This window comes from Sminthopsis crassicaudata, chromosome 3, assembly GCF_048593235.1.
Source record: "Sminthopsis crassicaudata isolate SCR6 chromosome 3, ASM4859323v1, whole genome shotgun sequence".
In the NCBI taxonomy this organism is placed as follows: domain Eukaryota; kingdom Metazoa; phylum Chordata; class Mammalia; order Dasyuromorphia; family Dasyuridae; genus Sminthopsis; species Sminthopsis crassicaudata.
This window is the reverse complement of record NC_133619.1, coordinates 23,050,494-23,077,797: the sequence shown is the minus strand read 5'-3', so window position 1 is coordinate 23,077,797 and position 27,304 is coordinate 23,050,494. Positions and strand designations below refer to the sequence as shown.

Here is a 27,304-nt window from a genome sequence, read left to right as displayed (position 1 = left end):
ATATATATATATATATATATATACATATATATATATATATATATACACATATATATGTATATATATATATATATATATATATATATATATATATATATATATATATATATATATATATATTTAACATAAAAACACTTTCATAGTGACCCAAGCTTCATCACAATTTTATCAACCATCTGCTTTGATTCAGGTCATTTTAACAAATTGTATAAACTGCACGATTGGCTGGTAATAAACATAATAGTCTTCTAAAACTTTAGATTCTTCAAAGATATTCACATAAACTTACATACATATGTATATAGATATATACAAATATATAATAGGTATTTGTAGGTATATACAAATATATATGCAACATGTATATACATGCACACAAGGACATATATGTTTGCTTGCATATATGTGTGTACATGTATAAATTTATTGTACAGGCATATATATGTATGTAAACATACATGTTTTATGTAGACATGCATGTGAGTATGGGCATGTATAATTTGAACCTCAAAATAAGACTTCTACAAGTATCATTATCCTCATTTTATCAGTCATATTGGTGAAGGAAATAGCTTGAGAAAGGTTAAATGAATTATATGTGGTCACACAATTGACATCAGAACTATATTTGAACCCTATTTTTCTCGCATACAAATCCAAGTGTTCTGGTTTTAAAATATAGCTTAAGCCACTATTGGTTCATTTTCAGTATATTTGAAAAAAAAAAAAAAGAAAAAAATAGAAAAGATGTCAAAGGACTAGTTTTAAAAAAGTCCTATTAAGAGAAGGGGTAGTTCTGTAAGGTTTTGAGCATTGTCACTTAAATATATTAGGGGATTTATCAATTTCCTATGTTTAACTTTTACTTATCAGAGTTAAAATTCAAATGTGATTTTTTTTTTACATATCATGTGCACTTATCAAATTGCACTGGGTTAAGAAATAAGGCTTTGAATTTTAGTTTAATATTTAACTTTGGGGTGAGAAGGACACTCTGCATGAAGTTTTATAAAAGTGAGTGGCTTACTTTCTCATCTAGTTTTTCTTTCACAACCTACTTTCCAATTAATTCTTTTAAAAGAAGTTCTATATTTATATATAAATTAGAATTATATACATTTGACTACAGAAAATAATTAACATGTTACAGAATTATAAATGTCTAACAATTCAGGTATAGCACAACCAACAAAAGTCTCAGTTCAAAGTAGGAAGAGGAGACAAAAAAAATCCTTTGTCATAAAATTTCCCTGATATTTCCATAACATAAAGTGATTTGCCACAATACAATTCTGAAAATCTGCAAAATGAAAAAGAAAAAAATACATTATTATATTTTTGAAATATGTTAGGGAAGGTGAGAAAAACATCCACTTTTAACCTTTATTTCTATGATTGACAAATCCACTTAAGGGTTCAAAGATCTACTCCAGGCTCTTCTAGTTGTAGTTCAGTGACTTGCTGCTAGTGAAGATGAGGATAAGTATAATGATGATGGAAGAGGTGGTGGTGGTAGCAAAAGCAACAGTGATAAGAGGAGGAGGAGGAAGAAGAGGAGGAGTTGTTGTAGGTAGTAGTGATTATGATGATAGTTAAAAGCACGTAGTAAGGATTTGCAAAGGGATTTTGTTGTCATTCATATAAAATTTATTTTCTTGTCCTATGGTACTACAAACTCAAAGTTAGTGAACATCTAATAAAATAAGCCATAATGACAAGAATAGCTTTATGACAAATTGAAAATATCAAAATAATTGCATTTCCCAAACAAAAAAAAAAAAAAAAAAAACAAGTAAACCAACAAAGGATTACTAGACTAGTATGGAAAACATATTGTACTAAGGAAGAAAATCAATCATTTGAACTATTTGAATGAATGAATGAATAGAATCAAAAGATCAATATTATAATAAATGTATATTACCTAAAATGAAACGGTCTGATGGAGTATTCCAGGGATCTGTGCTTGACTTATTTTTAATGCTGATGTTTTTGTTATTTTTAAAATCAGTGACTTTAATGAAGTGATGCTTACTATGCTTATTAAATATATCAATGATGCATATTCAGTGAGATATAGATAACATGTGAGATGACAATTTAAGGAACCAAAAATACTGAAAGGCTATCAATCAATCAGCAAACTGATATATTCCAAATCCTGTGATAGGATATAGAAGAAATAAAAGTGAATCTATAAAAATATCTCTATCATCTACAATCAGGGGTTCTCAAACTATGGCCCACAGGCCAGATGCAGCCTTCTGAGGAAGTTTATGTGGCCTGCCGGGTTATGGCAAATGGGCTAAGGGGCGGAGACAGAATGTGAGGTTCTGTTTTTACTATGGTCTGGCCCTCCAACAGTCTGAGGGACAGTGAACTGGCCCCCTATTTTAAAACTTTGCGGACCACTGATCTACATCTATCTACATATAAACACAAATATGTATGTGTATATATATATGTCTATAAATTATTTTATATGCACATGCATATGTGTGCACACATTGCATACATTTACACACATGCGTGAACTGCATATACTTATAAATGTGTCATCCTGAACAAGTTGCTTAATCTTGGCTTTCTTCAATTCTCTTATCAATAAAATAGGACTAATAATAGCATTTACTTTCTAAGATTGAGATTGAGGATGAAATGAAATAATAATATAAAACAATTAGCACAGTGTCTGACATAGAGTAGTCTCAGTATGATTGTCAGATACCATATACTTGCATGCATACATGTGGACATACACACATACGTGTATTTGTGCATTCATTATTTTTAACTCTAGGTACCTCATTATGAAAAAAAAATTGATTAGCAGAAATATGACCAAAGGTCAATCAGGAAGGTGTTGGGGTAACATATAATGTCACATCATTCATGTGGCAAGCAGTAGAAGAAAAATAAAAATCAGAAATAAGTCATGCTCTGAAGGATTTTATATTCTAATGGAGATAAATTTAAAAAAAGACATTAAACAGATAAGACAAAATTTAGCTAAGGACAAGATAGCAGGCTTGAAGTATTTGAAAGGCAAGTCACTTAGAAATGTTTGAGTATGTTCTTCTTAACCTGAGAGATCAGAACATAAACCAAAGGAAGAAGTTCCAAAGAGGTAAATTTGGTTTCATGTAATTAAAAATTTATTTACTTATGTGCAATGTTCACAATAAGAATGATCTGAGGATATACTAGATTTTCTCTACCTTTCCTCTTCCTGCCTCAGAGACGCTCAGACCAAAGCTATAGAATTCAATTGAATGGTATGTAGTAGAGAAAGAGAAAATTCTCTTGAGTTTGGGTTAGACTAATCCTTTATCATTGTAACATTCTGGAATTGCTTGAAATCCTTTGTTCTTTCCACAAATAATTTCCTTGGAAAGTTTAGTTACTAATAAAATAGTTATATCTGAAGGAAAGTGCCACTCACCATTTATTTTGAACCCTCCTTTGTGTACCAAAGATGAGAAACTGGCATATAAAAATGACATATAAATATATCTAAATTACTTACCCCATGCCTTTGAAGAAGCTAAATTTTCACTTTTGTAGATGCTGATGTCCCTCAATTGATATTTTTTCTTTCACTCTATTTTCAGGAGGGATTATTGGGCTACATATCATATCAACAAAATTTAGATAGAAAATCATAATTAGAATCATGTTATATTTACATATACATATATGTATATAAATATGCATACACATATAGATATGAATATATAAACCTAAAGTCTACTTCACAAATCTCTCTAAAAGTCCAGTTTTTTTTTCCTTCTCAAATTTTATATTATGAACCACAGGAACAACATATTTTGATAAAGAGAAACTATAAATATACACATCCTTTCTCTGCACTCAATCAAATTATCTGTGAGTTTCACTTTGGTAAGTATGGTATTAAATGCATGAAGTAGAACCTAATAGTATACTTCATTATAATTAGCCTCTCATTTGCATGCAGTAAACTTCAATGTTATCAACAAAAAATAATCTTAGAGGAATTACCTTGGGTGGATTTGATTTCTGTGAGTACTATCAACTTCAGTCAGTTGGGTCTTCATGGCTTTCTGTTGAGATGATAAAAGTTAATAAGATTTGATCCAAAAACAGTAGAAAGCTTCCTTTTGAGTATTTCAGAATTTTACTGCTACTTAAAAAATAGTACATAGCAATTTTTGAATGACTAAGACATTTAAAGCTTTTCTTCTTAAAATATATGTGACATTTTGTAGACTGTTCTCTAAGGATAATGACCAAATCTAGCCAACATATTGATGGGCATTATCATAAATGTGTAACAAATTAAATAGGAAACATATACATCTTATTTTTATATACACTTGTTCTATGTTAATAGTTTAAATTGAATATGAAATATATAGCACAAAGAGAAAAGACTCAGAGAAGGATTAATTCAACTGATTAAAAGGATGGAGATATTTATTTTTTTTTAAACATCATTAAATAACAGCATTTTTCAATATAGAAACTTGACTAGAGATGTTATTGAAATGAAAGATCTTCAGAGGGTCAACATACTTACTATATCTCCTAAAATGGAATTAAAACTAAGAACTTCCCTTGGATTTGGTAATAATCATCAAATTAATACAATGAGCAATCTATATAAGATTACTTGTTCCACTTTTACAAAATAGTATAAGGTTAAAAATAAAGTAAAAGGATAATTTGGATAGATTTACGAAGGATCCACCAATAGAAGATTGCTATAAAAAAGTACCAATTGGTATCTAATCCTAAATTTGGCAGCTAATAGAATAAAATAGTTTTTCATATACCATACTCTCTGATGTCACTTTCAGTGAAACTCATTAAGCATTTATCAAGCATCTACATAAGAGGCACCATAATTATATAGAAAACTAGCCTCAAGACCAAGAAAGCCCTGATTGTATCTCCCTCCATCCCTTTTCTAAGTTTGATATATACAGTTTTCATAGTATATATTTTTTCAAAATTCTAAGCCATTCTCTTAAATTTTATGTTCAGCATCAACCTTCCATGAAAAAGGGAGGTCTTATAGGTTAATCTATATATAATCAAGAATCCCCTTTTCAACATTCCAAATGAATGATAGTCAAAGCTCTAATGTGGGAGTACCCATTATCTACTGAGACAGCAAAATACATTGCTGGATAGTTCTGTGACATGAAGAATATGAGCTGTTTAAATATCTCTCAGAGCTCCTTAAATATCTACCCTACTAGGATCTAGGGTCAGAGTAAGGCAATCTCACTGTCAGCATATGTCAGAGATTTGATTTAAACCATTATGATAGATTGCAGTCCATAGAACCAAAGGTTGAACATAGAACTAAGAAAGCCAATACATTTTTATATAATTCAGTTCATTCTCTCTGTGGTAGCAAAGAAATATAAACAAATGAGATGTTCACATATACCCTTCAGATACCCAGACAATTCTTTGAATCATTTTGTATTCTGTCTTTGAATTTGTTTTCCTAATTCTTCCTGTATTTCTAAGTGTACACTAAAAAATCTATTTTAGTCATTTTGCTTGCTGCCATAAAAGAGTTTCCAGGACTGTTTTCCTTGGCACTGAGTCATCTCATTCCTGAAGCTTAGGGCTTACTGCCATCAACCTTATGGCACTAGAGAGGTTTACAAGGAAAAAAAAAAAGTGAAAAGCTACTAGAATTTGGAAGAAGTTGGAAAGAAGCCCAATAGTTTTGGTTTGGGGAAGCTTTCCTTAATCAATAGTTAATGGTAAATCTGCCATTTATTACAATAAATGTCCCAGTGCCATTGGGGCAGAATTTCATTTATATCTTTCTATTCACTGTGGGTTGGGAGGCCCTCTGGAAATCGCACACTTGTATCCAAATGCTGGCAGTTACTGTGCTGTGACTAGAAAAATTAAAATAGGTATACACATAATGCATCGTGGCCTTTAGAAATTATGAGAGACATCTGGATGTGTGTGCCTGACTAATGCAAAAACACCAAAATATTTCATGCCATATGCTGAAGTAATTTAGTGCCTTACTCAATTCAGTACTTTGTGAATATAAGAAAAATGAGAGGTGCTACACTTTCACTCTCTAATTAATTTAGATCTTTCTCATTCAAAAAAAAAAAAAGAAAGAAAGAAAGAAAGAAAGAAAGAAAGAGAAAAGCATCATTGGTATCACTTAATGCAAAAAGATATCATGTTTTAGTTTCTCTTACATGTACAAGAACCTTTGTCTGGTGTCTCTCTACCCTTTTAGCCTGATAAACAAGAGATGATATCTTGAGTTAATCTAATTACGAAATTGCAATTGCTCACAGAGAAATAATCTGCTTTTGTGGTTAAATCCTACTCTTCTGCTGAGGCATCTAATATAATTTCCTGAAGAAAAAACAGTAAACCCAAATGCTAATGAATCTTTTACCATTCTTAAAAAATGAATTGTGTCTTGTTAAGAAAGAAAATAATTTTTGATGGAAAATCAATATACTGTTAGCCTCAGGAAAGCATGTCATCATTTTTTAAAATTTTATCAACCATAACATTTTATAATGCTTCCTCATGTTAAAATGATGTTTCTCATGAGTTATTAGAATTATTTTTAAGAGCAAATTCTTGAAAATATTAATATTTTGGAAATGATTCTAGTATTGACCCAAGCACACATTATATTGGCTTTCTAAGAAAGAGTCTAGCAAAATTGGGAATGGTTCATTACTGAACATCTTTTGTCTGTAACAATTCATGAAACAAAATGAAATACAAAATGATTTTTATTCTTGTTGTGACTTCATTCAACTTTTCTTGTGATGGTATCAGAGTGGTTGAAAATAAATTTTCTAAGATTTACATAGTTTTGAGAACATCTACCACTGGTTTAATCTGGGATAGACAGATTTCTCCCTGGATATTTTTTTGGGGAACACATGACTTTGAAAAATATTTTTCATAATGATATTTTCTTTATAATTTCATATATATTTTATAGATTTAAAAACACTATTCCAAGGAGATACCCTTGTGTTTGAACAGAAAGTCAAGAAATGATTTTGATATCTGCAAAAAAAAGTTTAAATCTGCAAACATTAACTTAGTTGTTGGTTCTAGAACTGTTGAAAAAACAGTGAGTAGTCATACAACTAGAAACATTGAATCATAAAGAAAAAAAAAGAAACAATTATTGAGTTGAATATAATTATAATTTAATTAGGAAAAGAGAAATGTACATGTAAATGTGACATATACATGAACGTAGAGAGATAGATATTTTGGATGTAGGAAAAGCATTAGGGTTTAGTGATAAAAATTGGGAAAGACATCATTTAGAAGGTAGAATTTGAATTGAACCTCAAAAGAAATTTAAAAATCTAACAACAGGAGTTAAGACAGGAGTCTATTCTAGGCATTTGGGATACCCAATGTAATGATATAAAGAGAGACAGAAATTGCAGAAGAACATTAAGATGTCAATTTGGCTGCATTATAAAGTAAATGAAGGAGTAATGTGCAATAAAGCTGGAAAGGTGGAATGGGGAAGTGTAAATGTCCTTACAGGACAAAATGTTTTATTTTCTTTTGATTGGTTTGTTTCTTTTTTATATACATGAGATAATAGCGAAACATTAGGGTATGTTGTGAAGGAAAGCAACCTACATTTTGAGAAAACCACTTTGGCAGCTATATAGAAGATGACTAGAATGGGAAAATATTAAAGGTATGGAAATTAATTAGAAACCTACTTCATTGTCCCATTAAGAGGTAATAGGCTTCTGAACTGAAATTATTTCTGGATAAGTAGATAAAAAAGGGATCAAAGCAAAAGATGATATTGAGGTAGATATACCAATATTTACCAAATGATTAAATATCCATAGTAAGTAAAAGTGAGAGAGTGAGCATGATTCCAAGTTTGAAACTTTAAAATTGTAGTACCTTAACAGTACTAGAAAAGTTCAGAAAGGAAAGGAGTTTGGGAAGAAAAATACATTTATTTATTGATGTGTACAGTGTGACTTGTATATACAGGACATTCACTTGGACATGTCTAACACTTGATAAAATATGGAAACTAAAAGATACTAAGGTTGAAAATATAGATCTGAAAAACTTATAGAGAAATAGTAATAAGCCCATTTAAATTGAAGCAGTCAACAAAAGAATATGTGTATGTTTGTGTGTCTGGGGGAGGTAGGCCGACAGATGGAGATAGAAGGCCACAAGAGAGAGACAGAGGAAAGACAGAGAGATAGATAGAGATTGACAAAGAGACAGACAGAAAGACACACACAAACACACACACACACACACACACACAGACACACAATCAGAGCACTAACATTTAGAAGGTATAAGGATTATGATTCTGGAAAGGAGATTCAAGCATGGACAAAGAAGAACTTTGGGAACCAAGAGAGAAGACTAACAAAGAAAAGAGAAGATCCAGGCAAAATAGCTGATCAGAATTTTCAAATGCTACAAAGATGTAAACGAATATGAAAACTGAGAGAAAATATGTTATTTGAAAATTAATATAGTTCAATGGATTTAAATTAAATGGATACTAACAAATTCTAAACATCAAGATTAATGTAACTATAAATGGCAAATTTAAAATGCCAGCCTCAAGGGGAAAAGAAAGAAAATGAATATGCTAGGCATTACTTCCCAAAGAATAAAGCCATGAGATTGAATAAATTGAATTCTAACAAACATTCATACAATAATTCATTTACACATTGTATAAACTTTTTACCAAAATAGGAAAATGTTAGATTGTGCCAAATCATTTCTATGAAAAAGATATAGTATTTTTATCTAAAGGAGAAATATCTCAAAGAGAGAAAGAAAAGTACAAGTCAATTCCCCTAATGAACAGTGTTGCACATATTTATAATAAACTATTAGCAAAAAAGCTATTGCAGTATTTCACAATGTCTTGGTTAGAGGAAGCTAGCTAGAACCATGGACAGAGCACTGGACTTGAAGTCAGAAAGATATTAAGATATTAAGATATTAATTCAAATTTAGCCTTAGACATTGACTCTATCTGATATATAGATGAATCAGCCTTTGACTATATTATAATCTTTAACTATATAATGGGATATAACAACTTCTATATTGCAGGGTTATATGTCAAATGAGATAATATCAAAAGCACTTAGTACAATGGCATATAGTAGGTATATGTAAATGCTTATAACTTTGTACCAGCATTACAAAGTTTCTTTAATATCAAGAAAAAATACATCCATATGTATTGTGTACGTGTGTACATATAAGCATATTTTATATATAATTAATAATTAATAGGAATAACAAAAAGTCATAGTAAAAAATAATTTGATAAAAAAATCACCTGTCTCTGTTAAAAACCCTAGGAAATTGTGACTATGTGGATCTTTCATTAACATGATAATGTATTTAAAATCAAAAGTCATAATTATATGAATTATATCCAGTAAATCAAATATAAAGTAAGGATGTCCATTATCATATCTATTATTCAAAAAGAGCACCACAAATCAATATCAGATTTTCAATGAGAAGAAACAAGTTGCAGGTAAATTGAAGGTTACATTGGAAATTACAAAAATACTTTGAAAGGAGCAGCTAGATCGCACAGTGGATAGAATGGATAGACTCAGATTTAAATTTGGCCTAAGACACATAACACCTCTTAGGCGAGTGACCCTGGGCAAGTCACTTAACCCCAATTGCCTCAACAACAACAACAACAACAACAACAACAACAACAACAACAACAACAAAAAAAAAAAAAAAAAAAAAAAAAACAACAAAAAAAAAAACACCAAAAATGCTTTGAAAAAATATTGCAATGAAATCAACTTATACTACATGATTTCAATGCTAATATAGAAAAAAGGTCAGGATATGACAGTAAAAATCAATAACGAAATTGTACAAAGACTCCAAAGAATCTTCAGGTCTATATATTAGGAAGACTTTCATTGAGAAAAGAATAAATAAAATTCTGGATGCAATGAGAACTAAATAGCAATATATACAAAAAGATACATATATACACAGTTGAATTGATTATATTTTAACAAACCAGAAAAGATTCATTATTGATGGAAAATGATTCATGACTCAGCTTCCACTTTACAGTCAGACTAGTGACACTAACATAATGAGTTGATATTCTGTAATGAACTGAGAGGAAGACATGGATTAGAGTTAAATAAGGTGGACAGGCTTGGATGGGAAGCAATCAGCATAATTGCAAGAAGCAAGCAAATTCATGAGATTACAGATCTGTATGTTTGTTTTAGATTTTCCTGTGCTTAGTAAACTGCCTTGAATTTATTGTCTGCTTAATAAATATTTGAGAAACATGTTGAGCTTCCATTCAGTAAAGAAACTAAAAGAGGAGAAAACACATTGAAAGTTTTAGCTTTGTAAAGAAATATCACTATATATTTTATAATATAATCATTCCCTTTCTCAAATGCCTCCTTCTGTGAGTACATATACTGCTTTACATGTTTCAGGTAACATTATGGGAATTGAAAATATATTATGCCTTAAATCACCCATTTATTTCTCTAATTATAACATTTCCTTAATGATCTTTTCTGATTCCGTCATATAATGTCATTCCATAGTCTTCTTGCATACTTTAAATATGGTTTCCAGTATTTTTTAAGGTTAGATAATAACTGGCAGAGAAATCTGACCCAAATCTGACCCATCTCTTTGTAAGAATTTAGCTAAAATATAATCTTATTATTGAGCAAAAATATTCTATTTCATTATTTTACTCTTTTGTTAGGATTTAGACATTGATGTCCCAATATAATTTTACTCTTATTCAAATGAAGGTCAGAAGAAAGAACATTTTCTGTTCTTATAAATTCATCCCTTACCTAATGTATTTACAGGTCCTCTTCTCCACTGAGTATGATTTGAAATTCAATTTTGGATGAAATTTATTTCCTTACAAAATCAGGAATTTTTCCACCCATCCTGATATGTTAGGACATATGAAATCATGAAAACTTATTCCTTACTCCAATAAGAACCTGGCTTACATACTATTTCTTTCTGAATCCAATAAAATTATCTCCAGTTTTTTTTTTTTTTTTGAATAATAGGATGGACCTGCCAATGTAATCTTACAGCTTCTAGTCATCAGTGATGTTGGATTATTGTCTAGAAAAAATGTTAGTTGACTAAAATATTGAATTAAATAATATATAAAAATAATTTTTACTTCATACTTCCCTCCTGTCTTTTTTATCCCTCTGCACTAGCCATTCTTCCTTCCTCCAAATGGTATAAATGTCAATAGAAGATCAAGGCACACCGGTGAACATTTGATGTTGTGCTGCATCAAATCAAATCAAAATTGCTATAAAGTAACTTAGAAGACAAGAATCTTTTTAAAATCATGTTAATCTTTTTTTTTTCCTGCATCCCTCAATCACTTATTTTTTTTATCTTTCTATTAAAGCCAATTTTTTTCATAGATACATTCATAAAGACTAAATTGAAGATAGAGTTAAGATGAAAACCAATTCAACAGATTTGATAAAGTTCTACTTTATTATATTAAAAGGTAGTAATGCTATTATAAGATGAAATAATATCTGCCATTAGCGAGCCTACATTTTTGAAATGGGTATAGGATTGTGCTATAGTTCATGGAAATAGACAACTATAGATTAAGAATCATGAAAGAACTGAGAGACTGCTTCATTTTATAAATGAGAACATAGATAATGTGAATTTTCCAAGGATACATAGGTAGCAAGTAGTACTTGGTAGTCAAACTATTTTAGACTGCAAGAAATGAATTTTAGGATACTACATTAACTATCAGTGGCTTTGTGGTTTGTATCAATAACCATTTAAGAGCTTTAAACTAAATCCTCAAAAACTAATATAATTTCTTCAAATATAGAGCCAACTGATGGAATAGCAGATAGAACTTGACTTGGAGTAAGTGTATAACCAAAGGTAATTCAGTTAATCTCTATCTGACTCAGTTTCCTAAATTATAAAATGAAGATAATAATATCTGCCTCATTGGATTGCTATGTGAATTAAATTTTACACACACATATGTATATATGTATATATATCTACATGTGTACATATATATATACATATATATGTATATATGTGTATATATGTGTATATGTGTATATATATATATATATATATATATATATATATATATATATACATATGCATAAAAATGCTTAGAAAACTGCTTGGCACATTGAAGGTACTATATAAATGCTTAATCCTATTCTCTTCCTAACTCAATTGTTGTAAGAAGATCATATATTCTGACTTCTGAAACTTTGGCAACAAGAGACTCGCATGCTATGTTTTACATCTTAAAAGGAAGATAGGGAAATAAACCCAAATATTAATTCCCTCTGTTCTAATGCAGTAAAACCTTGTAAAGTACAACATATATTGAAGTGATTTGAAATAAGTGTAATATTGAAAAATATCCATCCAGCATGGCACTTTTACAGTGAGATTGAAAGGATTGCTCTTCTGAGATAAATGAAAGCCTGATGTAAATAATATTGGATCTCAATGATTTGGGGAGTACAAATACTCAAGATCCTGAGTATATGAATCATGTGGATATTTATGTCTCATAAAAAGAGCTGGGAAAAGAGAGTTGGGCATAGCCATATATTCAATTATTTCAGAAAAGAAAAAATGATTTCATATGTCTCTGAAGATTCATCTTAAGAAGCTAATGGAAAAATGTTAAAATTTCAGTATGAGAAGTTTCAAAAAAGTAATCAAACTTTAGACAGTGATTTGCAAATAAAACTAGAGTCAATATCAGAGTGCTATGTTTCTCTAGGAAGACTGTATCATTGACTCAAAAGAGAGTTGTTCTGGGAATTTGAAATCAGTGAGTCAATCCAAGAGCATTTATGAAACACATAGTATGTGCTGGAAATTGTATTAAATGCTAGAAAAAAAGAAAATAAACAAGATACTCCCATGAGCTCATATTACGGAGGGAAACAGCATGCTAAAATTACATACAAGGAAAATTGGAGGTAATATCAGAAGGAAGTAATTAGTATGGAAGAATAGGAAATGCAAAATTTATCTGAGACTTGTAGAAATCTGGGGAAGCCAGGAGGCAGAGATGAGCAAAGAGATGCCTATTCCAGGTATAGGGGACAGTCAGTGAAAGGGCATGGATTCAAAAGATACAGTGTCTTGCGCTAGGAACAACAAAGAGATTGATGTCATTGTATCATAAAGTACCAAGAGGAAAATAAGTTTTAAGATGATGAGAAATGGGATAGCACAGGTTAATTTTTTTTATTTTTTTTTTTTTACAAAAAATTATGCATAGGTAATTTTTCAGCATTGACAACTGCAAAACCTTTTGTTCCAACTTTTCCCCTCCTTCCACCCACCCTCTTCTCCAGATGGCAGGTTGACCAATACATGCTAAATATGTTAAAGTATAAGTTAAATACAACACATGTATTCATGTTCAAACAGTTATTTTGCTGTACAAAAAGAATCGAACAAGAAAAAAAAAATGGATGATTATGATGGCACAGTTTATTGAAGGCTTTACAAGATAGAGATTTTAGGTTTGATCCTAAAAGTAATAAGGAAGAACTTGAGTTCATTAAGTGGAATAGGAAGTGAATTGGTGAAACTCACATTTAAGAAGACAGATTTGACAAAAAGAAGATATTTTGGAGTAGGGAAAGTCTTGATTGGCAAATCCAACCAGAAACTCCAGTAGTTCAGGCATGAGATTATAAGGTATTGTATTTGAGTAGCAGCAACAGTAAAGGAAAGAAATGTTTATATATATATAAACATTTCTTTCCTTTACTGTTGCTGCTACTCAAATATATATATATAATGGTACAGAATTACAATTGACAAAATTTAATATGGGATGCAAAAGTGAAGAAGCGTGAATAAATGTGAAGAAGTATGAAGGGTCCAAGATGATTATGATATTGCGATCTTAGATGTCAGGGAGACTAATATAGAGAAACACAAATGAAGAATGGTTATTGGTAGGAAAGTAAGAAGTCATATTTTGGACATGAATTCTAGATGCCCAAGAAGCTTCCCTTATTTTTGCAAGTAATTGATGATATAGAACTGGAGCTAAGAAAGAAGAAGTGGCTAAAATGTAGTCTCTGGAGACATCTGTAAATACATAATGATCAAGTCCATTGGAGCATATGCAAATCAACAAAAATGTATGTATTTTTCTAGACCTCTTCTATCAATGACAAAATTTCCTTAAACTCTGAAGATTTCTATCATTGAGATAATATCTTTCTCAGATGTAAATTATATCAGAAACAGTAATGAAATCAGCTTTTCCTCATTCCAAGGCCAGGTCTCTATGTATTATGTCATACTTCCTTTGTATTATGTGTGCATGTGTTATTTATCATCTATCTAAATATATATTATATATGGATGCCTATTATATACACATATAACACATATATGCACATGTCATATGTTTACTTTTTGTCAGAGAAAATGAGTTCTCCATTAGAAAACCATAATATTCTTCAGCATTTAAATGCAAAAACATTATTAAAATTAATTAAAAGTTAAAAAATATTATTAAAATGAGAGGTTTTTGACAAGGAACATATTAAAAATTTCCAATGGCAAGTTTCACAAAATTAAGGTAAAAATATTTTCTGATGAGAGTCCCAGCACTCAGTGTAGAGAGCACACTTTATTTTTTAGCTTTTTATATTTAAAATATATACATAGTTTTCAACATTCATCCTTTAAAAACCTTGTGTTATAAATTTTTCTCCCTCCTTTCCTCCCACCTCCTCCCTTAAGGAGCAAGTAATCCAATATATGTTAAATGTGTAATTTTTGCATATATATTTCCATGATTCCACAATATTTCACAAGAAAAATCAGATTAAAAGGAAAGAGAATGAGAAAGAAAACCAAAAACAAGCAAAAAACAAACAAAAAAAAAATGAAGATAGTATGTTGTGATCCATATTCAGTTCTCAAAGTCTTCTCTCTGGATAAAGATGAGACTTTCTCCATCACAAGTCTATTGGAGTTGGCCTGAATCACCCCATTGTTGAAAAGAGCCGCATCAATCACAACTGATCATTAAATAATCTTGTTGTCTTGTACAATGTTCCCTTACTTCTGCTCACTTCACTCAGCATAAATTCATTTAAGTCCTTCCAAGATTTTCTAAAGTCATCCTGCTGATTGTTTCTCATAGAACAATAATATTCTGTAACATTCATATCCTATAACTTATTCAGCCATTCTCCAACTGGTGGGCATCCAGTCAGTTTTCAGTTACTCGCCACTAGAAAATGGGTTCTACAAACATTTTTGCACATGGAGAACCAACTTTCTAAGAAAAACTGGGCAATGATTATTTGAAATTATGAACTTTGCCATTGCCTATTGTTTTGAATAATAGGTTTTAACTCCATTTAAAAAAAATTAAGACTTCTACTTTACCATAACAGTATGTTACAGCATAATTATAATTGTGTTTGCATATCTGTTTTTATACAGTATTACTCTATATAGATTTCCCTTTGCATACCTGGTACTAAACACAGTGACTGACACATAGTAGGTGTTTAATAAAGAATGAATTAACTTAATTTATTAAGAAAGGACATTAAAGCTTAGCATGCATTCTTTCTTATCAAGCACTCTTTCATTGTCCAGTTTAAATTTTATAGAAATCAAACACAATTAAAAATGTAGGTGGAATTATCCCATATTACATTTTAAAGAACTGAAATTCAAATAAGATCAGTTACCATGAAGTGATTATACCCTTATTGTTGCTTCAAATCTGCGTACATCCTTTCTCTGTCACAACATTGAGACAAACTGAATGTTGTAAGCCTGGACAAGAAATCATGTGATTCTCTAGAAATATTATTGTCCCAGAACTGAATGCTAGGAACTTTTGGGTCAGAAATCAATATTTGGGGATGATATTCTCAATCTCTGAGGACAAACCAGATCTGATGTTTAAATTGAAAGCCCCTAGTTTCTAACCATCATGATGATTCTCATTTTCAATATAAGCAAAAATTTTCTTCATTTTACAAGAATGTGTGATGGCAAAACTGCCATGAGTGATTTTTTAAAACACAGATATCTTGGTAATATTACCTTTAGATTGGCTGTGACCTAAGTGTTTTAAGGACTGCTTAAAAAAAAAAAAAAAACCACTTTTGAATGTCCTACCTTCTAGGGTTTTTTTTTTTTGTTTGTTTGTTTGTTTTAGAATCCCATGGAGTTGAAAATCGAACTCAGTGGTCAAAACAGAGTATTTCAAAAAATATTCTTCTGAAGTCTCTGCTTGTAACAAGAACAGTAAATGATTCAGGAAAATAAAATGTATCAACAACTGTTGATATATTTATCAATTAAATTTTAAGAATACAAGCAGCCTCTTAGGATTACCTCTCTAGGGGCTAAATTAAACAATACATTTTTATTGATGCTGATAAGAATTGTTTTTCTGGATGTGCTATTCAATTCAGTGGAGGTTTCTCTAAATTATAAATGAAAATGCTCAATTGTTCTGATTGTATCTTCAACTCCCTTTTTTTTTTGAAAAGTATATTTGCATGTATAGCAGAGGCATTCTCTTATCTCAGGACCACAATTTGGAATGCCATGAGTTATTTTATAGTCCAATCTTTGTGAAATGAATACTGACAGGACCATTAGCTCTTTGATCTTGAACTGAAGCACAAGTCAACTCTGCTTTAAGTTACCATTATCAGGAACCACAAATGAATGCTAAGGGAAAGTGGTGCCATAAGTTAATTAGAGGTGAATTAGGATGAAAGTAGGCAATTTAAGAACATTAGAATTGTTGTAGTGGATCTAGTCCATGGTTCTTCCAGCTTAATACTCAGCTTCAAGCAGCCACACTTGGTGGTTTCAGTCTTAAAAAAAAAAAAAAAAAAAGAAAACAAAAGAAGATATAATTCACTTGGCCACCTTTGTCATCTGTGACAGGTAGGAAGAATTTTCCTTCTGACCTCATTTAGTAATCAGAATATACCCTGGAGCACAGGGTTATTCTCTTGGAATAAAACTGTCTTTCCTAGAAATGCTGTACTTAGAAGAGTGATTAATACCTACTAAATAAGTTAATCTCAATGAGAAGTCAACCAAACCTTCAAGGGACTATTTCTCCATTGAATCTTATCACTTGAAGTATGAGGTCACTGAGTATTATGTGAAAATTCAAACTGACTGATTTTCACTGATGGTAACAAAATTCTGTATTGAGACAATCAGGCAAGAGTTACTGGCTACTGTGGTCCAAGGAGTACTGGAATCAAAAAATCTGGGCTCAAATCCCAGACCTGACATATATTACCTCTGTGATCATAAAAACAAATCACTTAAACACTTCCTCATCAACCTTGAGGAGACTCAATTAATTGATATCTAAATCCCTTCCAGAGCCAAATATTTGAATTTATTGTTTTCTTCATTCCATTTTCTTCTCTGCTGAAATACTCTTAGTAAATACCTCATAATTTCCCTTCACTCTAAAATAGTATACATTTTCCTATATATCAGCTTTGCTATATAAGTGTATAATCCACTAGAAGAATATAAATGATAGAGAGGGAAAGGATAATGTCATAAAGAGGACCACTTGAGGCAAAGCTCATTTAGGGCAAGGGATACTATATATATGTAATAGTAAAAGAGCTCAAAAATAAATATTCTCTCTCTCTCTCTCCATGTATATATATATATATATATATATATATATATATATATATATATGTGTGTGTGTGTGTGTGTGTGTGTGTGTGTGTGTGTGTGTGTGTATTTGGATAATGCTTTACATATCATATTTGATTCTAATGACAAGGCTTTGAAGGAGATACTGTTATTATTCCTATTTTATAAATAAGAGAACAGAAATTCAGAGAACGTATATTCAGAGACTTGCCCAGGATCTCATCATATCAAACAAAACTTGAATATAGTTGTCTCTGAATCCAAATTTAGCCATGTTTTTATTTTGTTTAACTACTTTTACCAGAAATTTGTGTTTATCATATTATATACTACACACAGTGGAGGTTTGTTAATTTTTAGCTGATATATGCATCTTCTTTAGTATAACTTTTATTCAGGTAATATGGGTACTTAGGACCTTTTGTTCAAAGTTTTGGTCTTTGCTACAACATTGACATAGTTGGATGATCTATCTTTCTAACTGTTGTCAATTTTTAAATTTAATTCAATATACAGGTAAAACAAGTGTATTCCTTTCTATATTGAATTGGTATAGATTTTTTAGATATCTACAAATCACAAAGTACTCTAATACTGGCAAAATCAAAACTAGCCTCTATCCTCAAGGAATTACAGTCTACTTCACCCAAGCTCTCTTCAAATATAATATACATATTGTATCCAACTTATTTGGCTTCCAACATACATTATTTTATATTGCAAATGCTTCTATCTACCTATCAAGACTGCAAGTCAATTGAAGACAAAAATATATTTTTTCTCTACCAACTAGTTCAGAAGCTAGAACATAGCAGGCTTTTAATAAACACTGGTTTTGCCTCATTTCCAAAATATATAGAGAATTGACTCTAATTTATAAGAAATCAAGTCATTCTCCAATTGATAAATGGTCAAAGGTTATGAATAGATAATTTTTCAGTTGAAGAAATTGAAACTATTCCTATCCATATGAAAAGATGCTCCAAGTCATTATTAATCAAAGAAATGCAAATCAAGACAACCTGACATACCACTACACAACTCTCAGATTGGCTAGGATGACAGGAAAAGATAATACTGAATCTTGGAGGGGATGTGGGAAAACCGGGACACCAATACATTGTTGGTGGAATTGTGAATATATCCAGCCTTTCTGGAGAGCAATTTGGAACTATGCTGTAGCATGCCCTCCTGGCAGTAACAATTACTAGTCTGTCCTAGGCCCAACAGAGTACCTTTGACCACTGACCTTTGCAGTGTCAACTCTACCCGGCTCGCCTACTCTGAGGCCTTCAAAGGTCTCTGGCCACAATTTCATGAATAATAGTTTAATAACCGGTAGCGCACTCAAGAATAGCCATATGTAATCTTAAAAGCCTTTATTATACCTACTCACATAATGCCCTGGCTTGATGCCCTGACCTGTTAGTTTCCTAATGAACACGTGGTCTGAAGACCCACGTGTTCACTACCAAACTTCTTACCTCTCTAGGCTGTCCATCAGTTTGACTTGGCTTGGCTACCCCAGGCTAGGGAGCCAGGTTAAAGAGAGCGACTGCTGTCTGCAGTGGGCTTATAAGGGGCCTGTGAGGTCACACACACAGCCAACCAGCGAGAGAGCCATGACCCATTACAAAGCTATCTCAATATGGCCAGGATCCCACCCAGAGGGCAGTCCTATATCCACAGAGAATACTTCTAGGCAACTGAAATCTCCTGTGGTGCTGTGCCCGCCCATTGAAAGGACCCTTACAAGTCCCTTCTCTTGTTTTGTGGGAACCTCATCTTTACACTATGCTCAAAAAGTTATCAAACTGTGCATACTCATTGATCCAGCCCTACTACTGGGCTTATATCCCAAAGAGATACTAAAGAAGGGAAAGGGACCTATATGTGCCAAAATGTTTGTGGCAGCCCTCTTTGTAGTAGCCAGAAACTGGAAATTGAATTGGAGAATGGCTAAATAAATTGTGGTATATAAATGTTATGGAATATTATTGTTCTATAAGAAATGACCAGCAGGATGATTTTAGAAAGGCCTGGAGAGACTCACATGAACTGATGCTGAGTGAAATGATCAAGACCAGGAGATCATTGTATACTTCAACAACAATACTATATGATGATCAATTCTGATGTACATAACTCTCTTCAATAATAAGATGAACCAAATCAGTTCCATTCGTTCAATAATGAATAGAACTAGCTACACCCAGTGAAAGAACTCTGGAAAATGAGTGTGAACTACTACATAGCATTTCCAATCCCTCTGTTTTTATCTGCTTGCATTTTTTATTTCCTTCTAAGGTTAATGTTACCTTATTTCAAAGTCTGATTCTTCATGAGCAACAAAATAACTGTATGCATATGTATACATATATTGTATTTAACATATACTTTAACATATTTAACATGCATTGGTCTATCTGCCATCTGGGGGAAGGGTTGGCGGGAAGGAGGGGAAAAGTTGGAACAGGTTTTGCAAGGGTCAATGCTGAAAAATTACCCATGCATATACCTTGTAAATAAAAATAATAATTAAAATAAAATAAAATAAACACTGTTTTTTTCTATGCATAATATGAAGAACACAAATGACATATCTATATTTATCTAAAGTTTGCTGTGACCTAAAGTGATCAGATTATAGATCAGATTATCAGGTTAAGCTCTGACCCCATAAAGTCAGAAAGATCTAGATTTAAGTTTCACCTCTGATATCCACTATCTGATCCTGAATAAATCCCTTCACCTCTCAGAAAATCTATCATCTATTGGTTTTATTTTTAAAAGTATTTTCATATTTTCAAATATATGTATATTTATGTTATGAAGTGGTTAGCAGAAGTAGATGGTGGAAGTAAGGAAAATAATTAAGAAAAGATTTATGAATAGGTAGTAGTTGATCTGAGCCTTTAAGAAGGGAAAGATTTCAATAAATGAGAAACTCATTTTTTTAGCATGGAAAATATATTGTATAAGGGTCTAGAAGCAAGAAAAAGCAGCAAAGTTTCATGGAATAGTCAAACAGAATGATTTTTGTAAAGTAGTAGGAAGTGAAGCTATAAAGTTAGTAGCAAGTCAAATTGTGAAGGTAAATTAATATCACACTATATATATGGATAATAATATGTGGGAAGAGAGGTGATGCTGAATAGTTTTAAATGAGGTACAAGAAGAAGAAGAAAGAAGAAAGAGGAAGAGGAGGAACAGAGATAAAAGATTGGATGGAGAGGAAGAGTCAAACATTATATATATGTATATATATATATATATATATATATATATATATATATATATATATATATATATATATATGAGGTTAGATAGATGATGGATAATAAATAGAGAATATGACAGATGCAGATGAAAAGAAATAAAACAGATATTTACATAATCCTTGATGTGTTATTTGACATTTTTTATCAACTTTAATGACAGCTAAGAATGCATTACTAATCTGCCATAGATAATCCACCACTTTCATTGAATAAAGTCATCTGTGAAATTATTTTTGAGTAATGTAGACAAAAGAATTAAAGAAATATATTTCCCCCTTCAAACTATTTTTTCTGATATAATATAGAAATACTTTTGTTGTTGCTAAGTATGCTTTTGTTAAAAACAATCATCTTTCTTTTATTATTTAGAAATCCAAATGGGACTCAGAACAATGGAACTAGATGGCCAATCTTTGGTACCACAGAACAAAAATATATTACCTTGAACACTGAATCACCAAAAATACATGCGAAATTGCGTGCCCAGCAGTGCCGATTCTGGAAAACATTTTTCCCCAAAGTTTTGGAAATGTCAGGTGAGAAATTATGCTTAGTCATTAATAACTGTACTATTAAATTAAAGTTCTTGCTACTAACAGACTATTTTACTTTTACTTCATAAAACATATTGCTAAAACAACCAATGGGTATGTGCTATTCAATTCTAATATATATTTTATAACTATATTTTCAAAGTTTATTTTAATGACTTTTATTGCACAGTGCATTGTTCTTCCAGAAATTTGCAAATCCAGCCTCCATAAAAATCTACTGAGAATTGATATATACCCTTCCTGAAACCCTGATCCCAAGATAAAAATGAATAAACAGATTTAGTTTCTGTTAAAGACACATTGAATATTTCAACACAAATAGAAATATTTCAAATATGTATCTTTTCCCTAATGTTGGTTTTCCCTCTACTAGATCCTTCAATGAGTTTTCAAAGTTTCTCTGTCCCAAAAAATGTGTCACATTGCTGCTAACCTGGTTTTAAATTTTGTAAAACCTCCTAGTTTAGTTCTAAAGCAATATGTATGTATGTATGTATGTATGTATGTATGTATATATATATATGTGTATATATATATATATATATATATACATATATATATATATATATATACACATATACATATTCTTTATAGTATCATACCTGTTTTCAAAACTTTCCAGTTTGTAGGATCTTCTCAAGTACCCTTGAACAATTTACTTAACCATATTTATAAAAGAAATGAGAGGAACAGACTCATGGAATCTCAATTTAATTCAAATTCTATATGATTTGATTCTTTTTATGGCATGCCTATTCCGTGTATATACTGATATCTAATCTTTATTGGCAAAGCTTTTGGATTGGTTGGTTGGTTAGATTTTATTGCTGTTGCTGTTGTTTTTAGGTACATGTCCATCATTAATAAAAATGTCCCCTATTCTCTTTTCATCATCAAATTAATAAAATTTTGCTTTGCTGCTCTTTGACAATTGTACATTTTCTATCAATATTACCATCTGATTTTAAAATCATCCAGCTGTTTGTACCATGTAAGTCTTCTTTTTTCAATATTCCCACAAAATTAAAAAATAACATTTCTAGAATCTGTTTTCTTTCTGCAATAAAGTTCTCCCTCAATTTCAACTTTTGCCTTCATTATCCTTTTTATCTCACGATCTATTGTCATGGCCTTTGTGGATGATTTCACAAATATGGCAGGTTATTTAAAAAAAAAAATTAAATTTGGGTCAGTTTCAGGCAAAATGTGGACATTTCAGAATAACATGCTATTGCTTAATATGCTTTTTGATCATCATGCATTACTCATGAAAATTATATTTCTATACTCCATCTGGTGGGGCAATGTCTCTGATATACAAGTGTACTGAATGTTACCAAATGTTCTGTGACATAATAGATACCAATAGATGGGCTGCCGCATCTCTTGGCAGAACAGGCCTGCCTGGTGTGTCCTCTGGGCGTGAATGACAATGAGGAAAGGCACTGAACCTGCCAAGAGATGTACAGACATTTATTGCATCACTAACCAACCACTTGTACTGAATCAACCCTTATATTAAAAAGATATAAAGATAGATATGTGAGTAAGAGATAGTGATTGATAGATGATAGATCCAGACAGATATAAAGATAGACATATATCAATTAATTGAAAACATTTTATCAAATACCTACTATGTTCCAGACATTGTACTAATGATTGGGAATACAAATACAATCAATAAAAATAAATATTTAATCCTGGGGAGTTTACAATCCAGTAGGAGCAGAAAACCCAAAAGAGCAGTACATGCATATGTTCAAACAGAATACATACAAAAAATATTAAATAAAAAGAATACCAGGTAGCTAATCATAAAGTAAGGAAATTCCCATTTCTTAAATATATGATGGTCTTTTATGAATGTTTAGTAAAGGCGTGCCTTTACTTAATGAAAACTGATTATTCTCAATTCATTTTCTATGACAAGATAATAGAAAATAATGTAATTCAACTAATTTAGAAGAATATTAATCTGTCAAGAGCTCTATCCCTTAGTTGTGATAAAAGTAGTAAAGATTAAAAAGTAAAAGTACAAATGTATGCTATACCTTATGAAAAGAATCTGAGATACAGATATTTGAACTACATTTTTCATCTTAACCTTTATCTGCAAATGTTAGAAATAGTGAAGAATAAGCAACATGTTTACAACAGGTAAACAAGTAGATTACTGCCTCTCCTTCTAGAATATAAAAACATTTTAATAACATATCTGTATGCATGTGTTCATGTGTGTTACATGTAAAACAGAGTTATTTTTTCTTCTGTTTAGCCTCTGAGCTGCTTTTCAACCCTGTGATCATGAGATTCTATGACCATTCGTGAATTTTATAAAAAAATTTTTTTTTTGTGAATTTGATGGAAAAGAATAAAGAGATTTTTTCCTTCCAACTCTAAATTTTTATTACTTCTAGTTGGAAGGAATTGAGAGATAAGAGGAAAGTGATTAATCTGAAATAGATAAGTTCAAGGTTTTCTGATGACTTCAAGACCTCTGCTATCTCTGCACTTATCCCTTACTTCACTCTTAAACACTCTGTCTAGTCCTGTGTTACCTGACATCAAATGCTCTTACATATTAATTATATAAATGATGGTTTTGTTGGGACTGTGGGCTTGAAAATCAGAGGATCTTAAATTCAGTACTTACTACTTACTCTATGTTTGATATTGGTCAGTTAATTTGAGTTCTCTTAGGAGCCTAGAGGATGAGAAGATTGAACTATATGACTTTTCAGGTCTTTTCTATGATCATTCAGTATGACTAGAAAATGACTGCAATAAATACAATGATCAAATACTAATTTGACATCCATTTGATGTAAATATCTCCATTTCAAATCAGATATTTCTGGTTCAATTGATCATAGTAAAATAGCAAGTCAGCACATTCACCAGCAATAGTCTAAAAAGCAAATAAATCTATTGTTGGATAATTAAGTCAGCTGTAAATAGACACTGATACTTTGAGATTCACTTCTGTCAAAGGAAGGAAAGATGATCTACAAGCCAAATGTTGCAAGATAGTATGTATCTCAGCTTTCTCAACTATCTAATCTATTCTGAAATAGAATCTCCTTTCAATGTTTAAGAAACTTTAGAGTCAGGAAATGATTTGTTCATCCAGCTTAGATATTTCTGCAATTTAAAATTTGATAGTGTGTATCCAACTGTCAAGGGATGACAGAATTTGCTTTAACTAGGTAAATTCATGTTATTTAACCTTCTCTTAAATCAACTTCAATATATTTTAACCATAAATCCATTCAAAATTGTTGAAGTATCATTTTCAAAGGAGATGTTAATGAAATAAAATTAATTAAATCAGTATTATGTGGAAATTGCCTGCTGTGCTTATAAATTTTGTAAGTAGTTGAAAAAGCCCCCAATCAATAAAATTAACACATTTATTATTCTGTTATTGTTTTGTGTAATAATGAAACCATATTCATTGGCAGAATCATTTTTAAAAATCACGATCCACCAAATTGCCAAACTCCTGATTACTGGTTAAGTTCCAGTAAGGGAACTTAATTCACAATATGGGAAACTGATTCCAAACACAGAAATCTGAATCCTTTAGGAAAACTCCCAGTAGTCTCATGTATTATTTTCCTCTCCTTCCTACAGTTCAAAACTGATTTCTGCCTTTTGCTTTTATATTTGAACAACTGGCTAGTGGATATGCAGTACTCATTACATGTCCATTATCTTCTTCCACAGAAAAATAGATATTTATCCTGGCAGTGGGGCCAGCATCAGCAAATACTCTAGTATTTTATATAGAACTTTATGGCTAGCAAAGTGCTTTTTAATTGTTATTTCAACTTACCTTTATTTTTATTATACTCCTATGAGTCAGGTACCACAGCATCATGATATCATAGATAATATCAGCATCATACACATAAAGAAATTGAAGTAAAGGATGGTTTTGTGACTTTCCTAGAATCTTGTCACTAAGTAACTTAAGATTTCAACTCATGTCTTCATGATTGGAGCTCTATGTCTCTAGTCAAGTACTTCGTCCAAGAATATGATTTTTGAACCTAAAAAAATATGATAAAGATCAAAACAAATAGAAAGATAAAGAGTGGTGATAGGTTTGTTTTCCTTTTGGGGGAAGATGAAGCAATGTATATGATTTTGGATAAGCTAAGTAGTTTGTATTTTCAGACCTTTTGTGTAGAAGTGTTTAAGACAATATCTGGAGTGGGGGACTGAAAGGGGAGCATGTTATGTAAAAGGGAGGAGGTGAGCAGAGGTTTAGATTAGAGATAAAAACAGAGAATTATTAGAGCTCTGAGGGGTGAAGCCTGAGAAAAGACACTTGGATGTGCCAATTCAGAAATTAGCAGTGATATTTAGAGAGTTTTTCCTATGGAGATTTTGTGCATAAAAGACAGTGAAATGGTGAAAACCCAAAGGCAGACAGCACCCAATACCTTAATATTTATTAGAGGCCAGAAGAGAAAGATCAGGGAAATAACTGGAATTTTAATTTCTCCAGATGTATTTATATATAATAAAGGAAGGAGCGGTATGGAACAAAATGTTTTACCAATATTATCTCATCTTATCTCCTCTCATTGAATCTTCACAACACTCATGTGAGTTAGGTGCTGAAACTAATTTACTTAGAAATCGAGGACCTTGGCAGGACTGCAACCAAGCTAAATATTAGCTATATGACTTTTCAGGTCCTTTCCATATCTTTGTCTGTGACCATTCAGTAGGACTAGAAAATGATTGCAATAAGTACAATAATCAAATACTAATTTGACATCTGTTTGATCTAAACACACCATCTCAAATCAGATATTGCTGGTCCTATTTAGGATCAGATCATGGATGTTGAAGAAACCTCAAAAAAGGTGAATTTTTCCAATATTAAGATTTAAACTTCCTTTATTTGATGATTTCAATCCCCTCTAGTCTGTATACTGACAAAATTGTTCCAGTGATCAGCACAGGTTGTGCTATGATTGCATTCTTGCCAATCAAAATAAGATAACTATACACAGCATTCATGTCATGTCTCCTGCCCAAAAGAGTATTATTAATAGAATGGAATAATATTCCTTTATTTTATTCAAATATGAGGTTGAGGTCTTAAAGAAAAAAATATACTTCTGAGCATTCACATTTCTAAGTAAATGGGACTAAATCTAATCTCTTCTAATGTTTATATGGGGAAAATATCCCCAGTGGGTTAACTTTTTTAACATTAGTAGTTAAATAATATCATTAAATCAACCATTTCTAAATAATTCAGTTATCTCTTCCCCATCCTTATTCTCAAACCTGCTCAAAAATAGAAAAGATCCAAAGGAACCTGTTACAGTGATCTCAGGAATGCCAAGATAAAACTATGAAACAGGCAAGCTTATGATTATTTTTCCCTATTTTCTTTGGTGCCATTCACCTAAAGTCTGAAAAGACCAAATAGTCTTTTTACCCTCTGCTCAATCAAAACCTCTCCTAAGGAAAAGGTTAAACACCTTTTCCCTCTACATAAATTAGTGCTGTCAAACAAAAATAGAAACAGATCTACTAAACTGAGATAATGATCCAGCCACCCCATGACAGCTCAGAAAAATATATGTTGTATTGGATTTTATTTATTTTGTTTAATATTTCCCAATTTCATTTTTTAATCTAGTTTGTGAGCACTAAGAA

At 31.2% G+C, this 27,304-nt stretch overlaps 1 protein-coding gene and 1 long non-coding RNA gene across 3 annotated transcripts in view; one reads left to right on the top strand and one right to left on the bottom strand.

The window, feature by feature from the left end:
* Nucleotides 1–27,304, bottom strand: part of LOC141560257 (uncharacterized) — a 100,334-nt gene that overhangs the window by 11,505 nt on the left and 61,525 nt on the right. Inside the window, exons 2-3 of the long non-coding RNA XR_012487679.1 lie at nt 4,021–4,082; nt 3,527–3,625 (exon numbers count right to left, since the gene is read on the bottom strand). This is a non-coding gene — a long non-coding RNA (uncharacterized LOC141560257). The remainder of the gene's footprint in view (nt 1–3,526; nt 3,626–4,020; nt 4,083–27,304) is intronic.
* Nucleotides 1–27,304, top strand: part of BCHE (butyrylcholinesterase) — an 89,935-nt gene that overhangs the window by 55,406 nt on the left and 7,225 nt on the right. For both annotated transcript variants that reach the window (XM_074298131.1, XM_074298130.1), the window contains exon 3: nt 21,435–21,601. In XM_074298131.1, the coding sequence (XP_074154232.1) occupies nt 21,435–21,601 (167 nt within the window). The remainder of the gene's footprint in view (nt 1–21,434; nt 21,602–27,304) is intronic.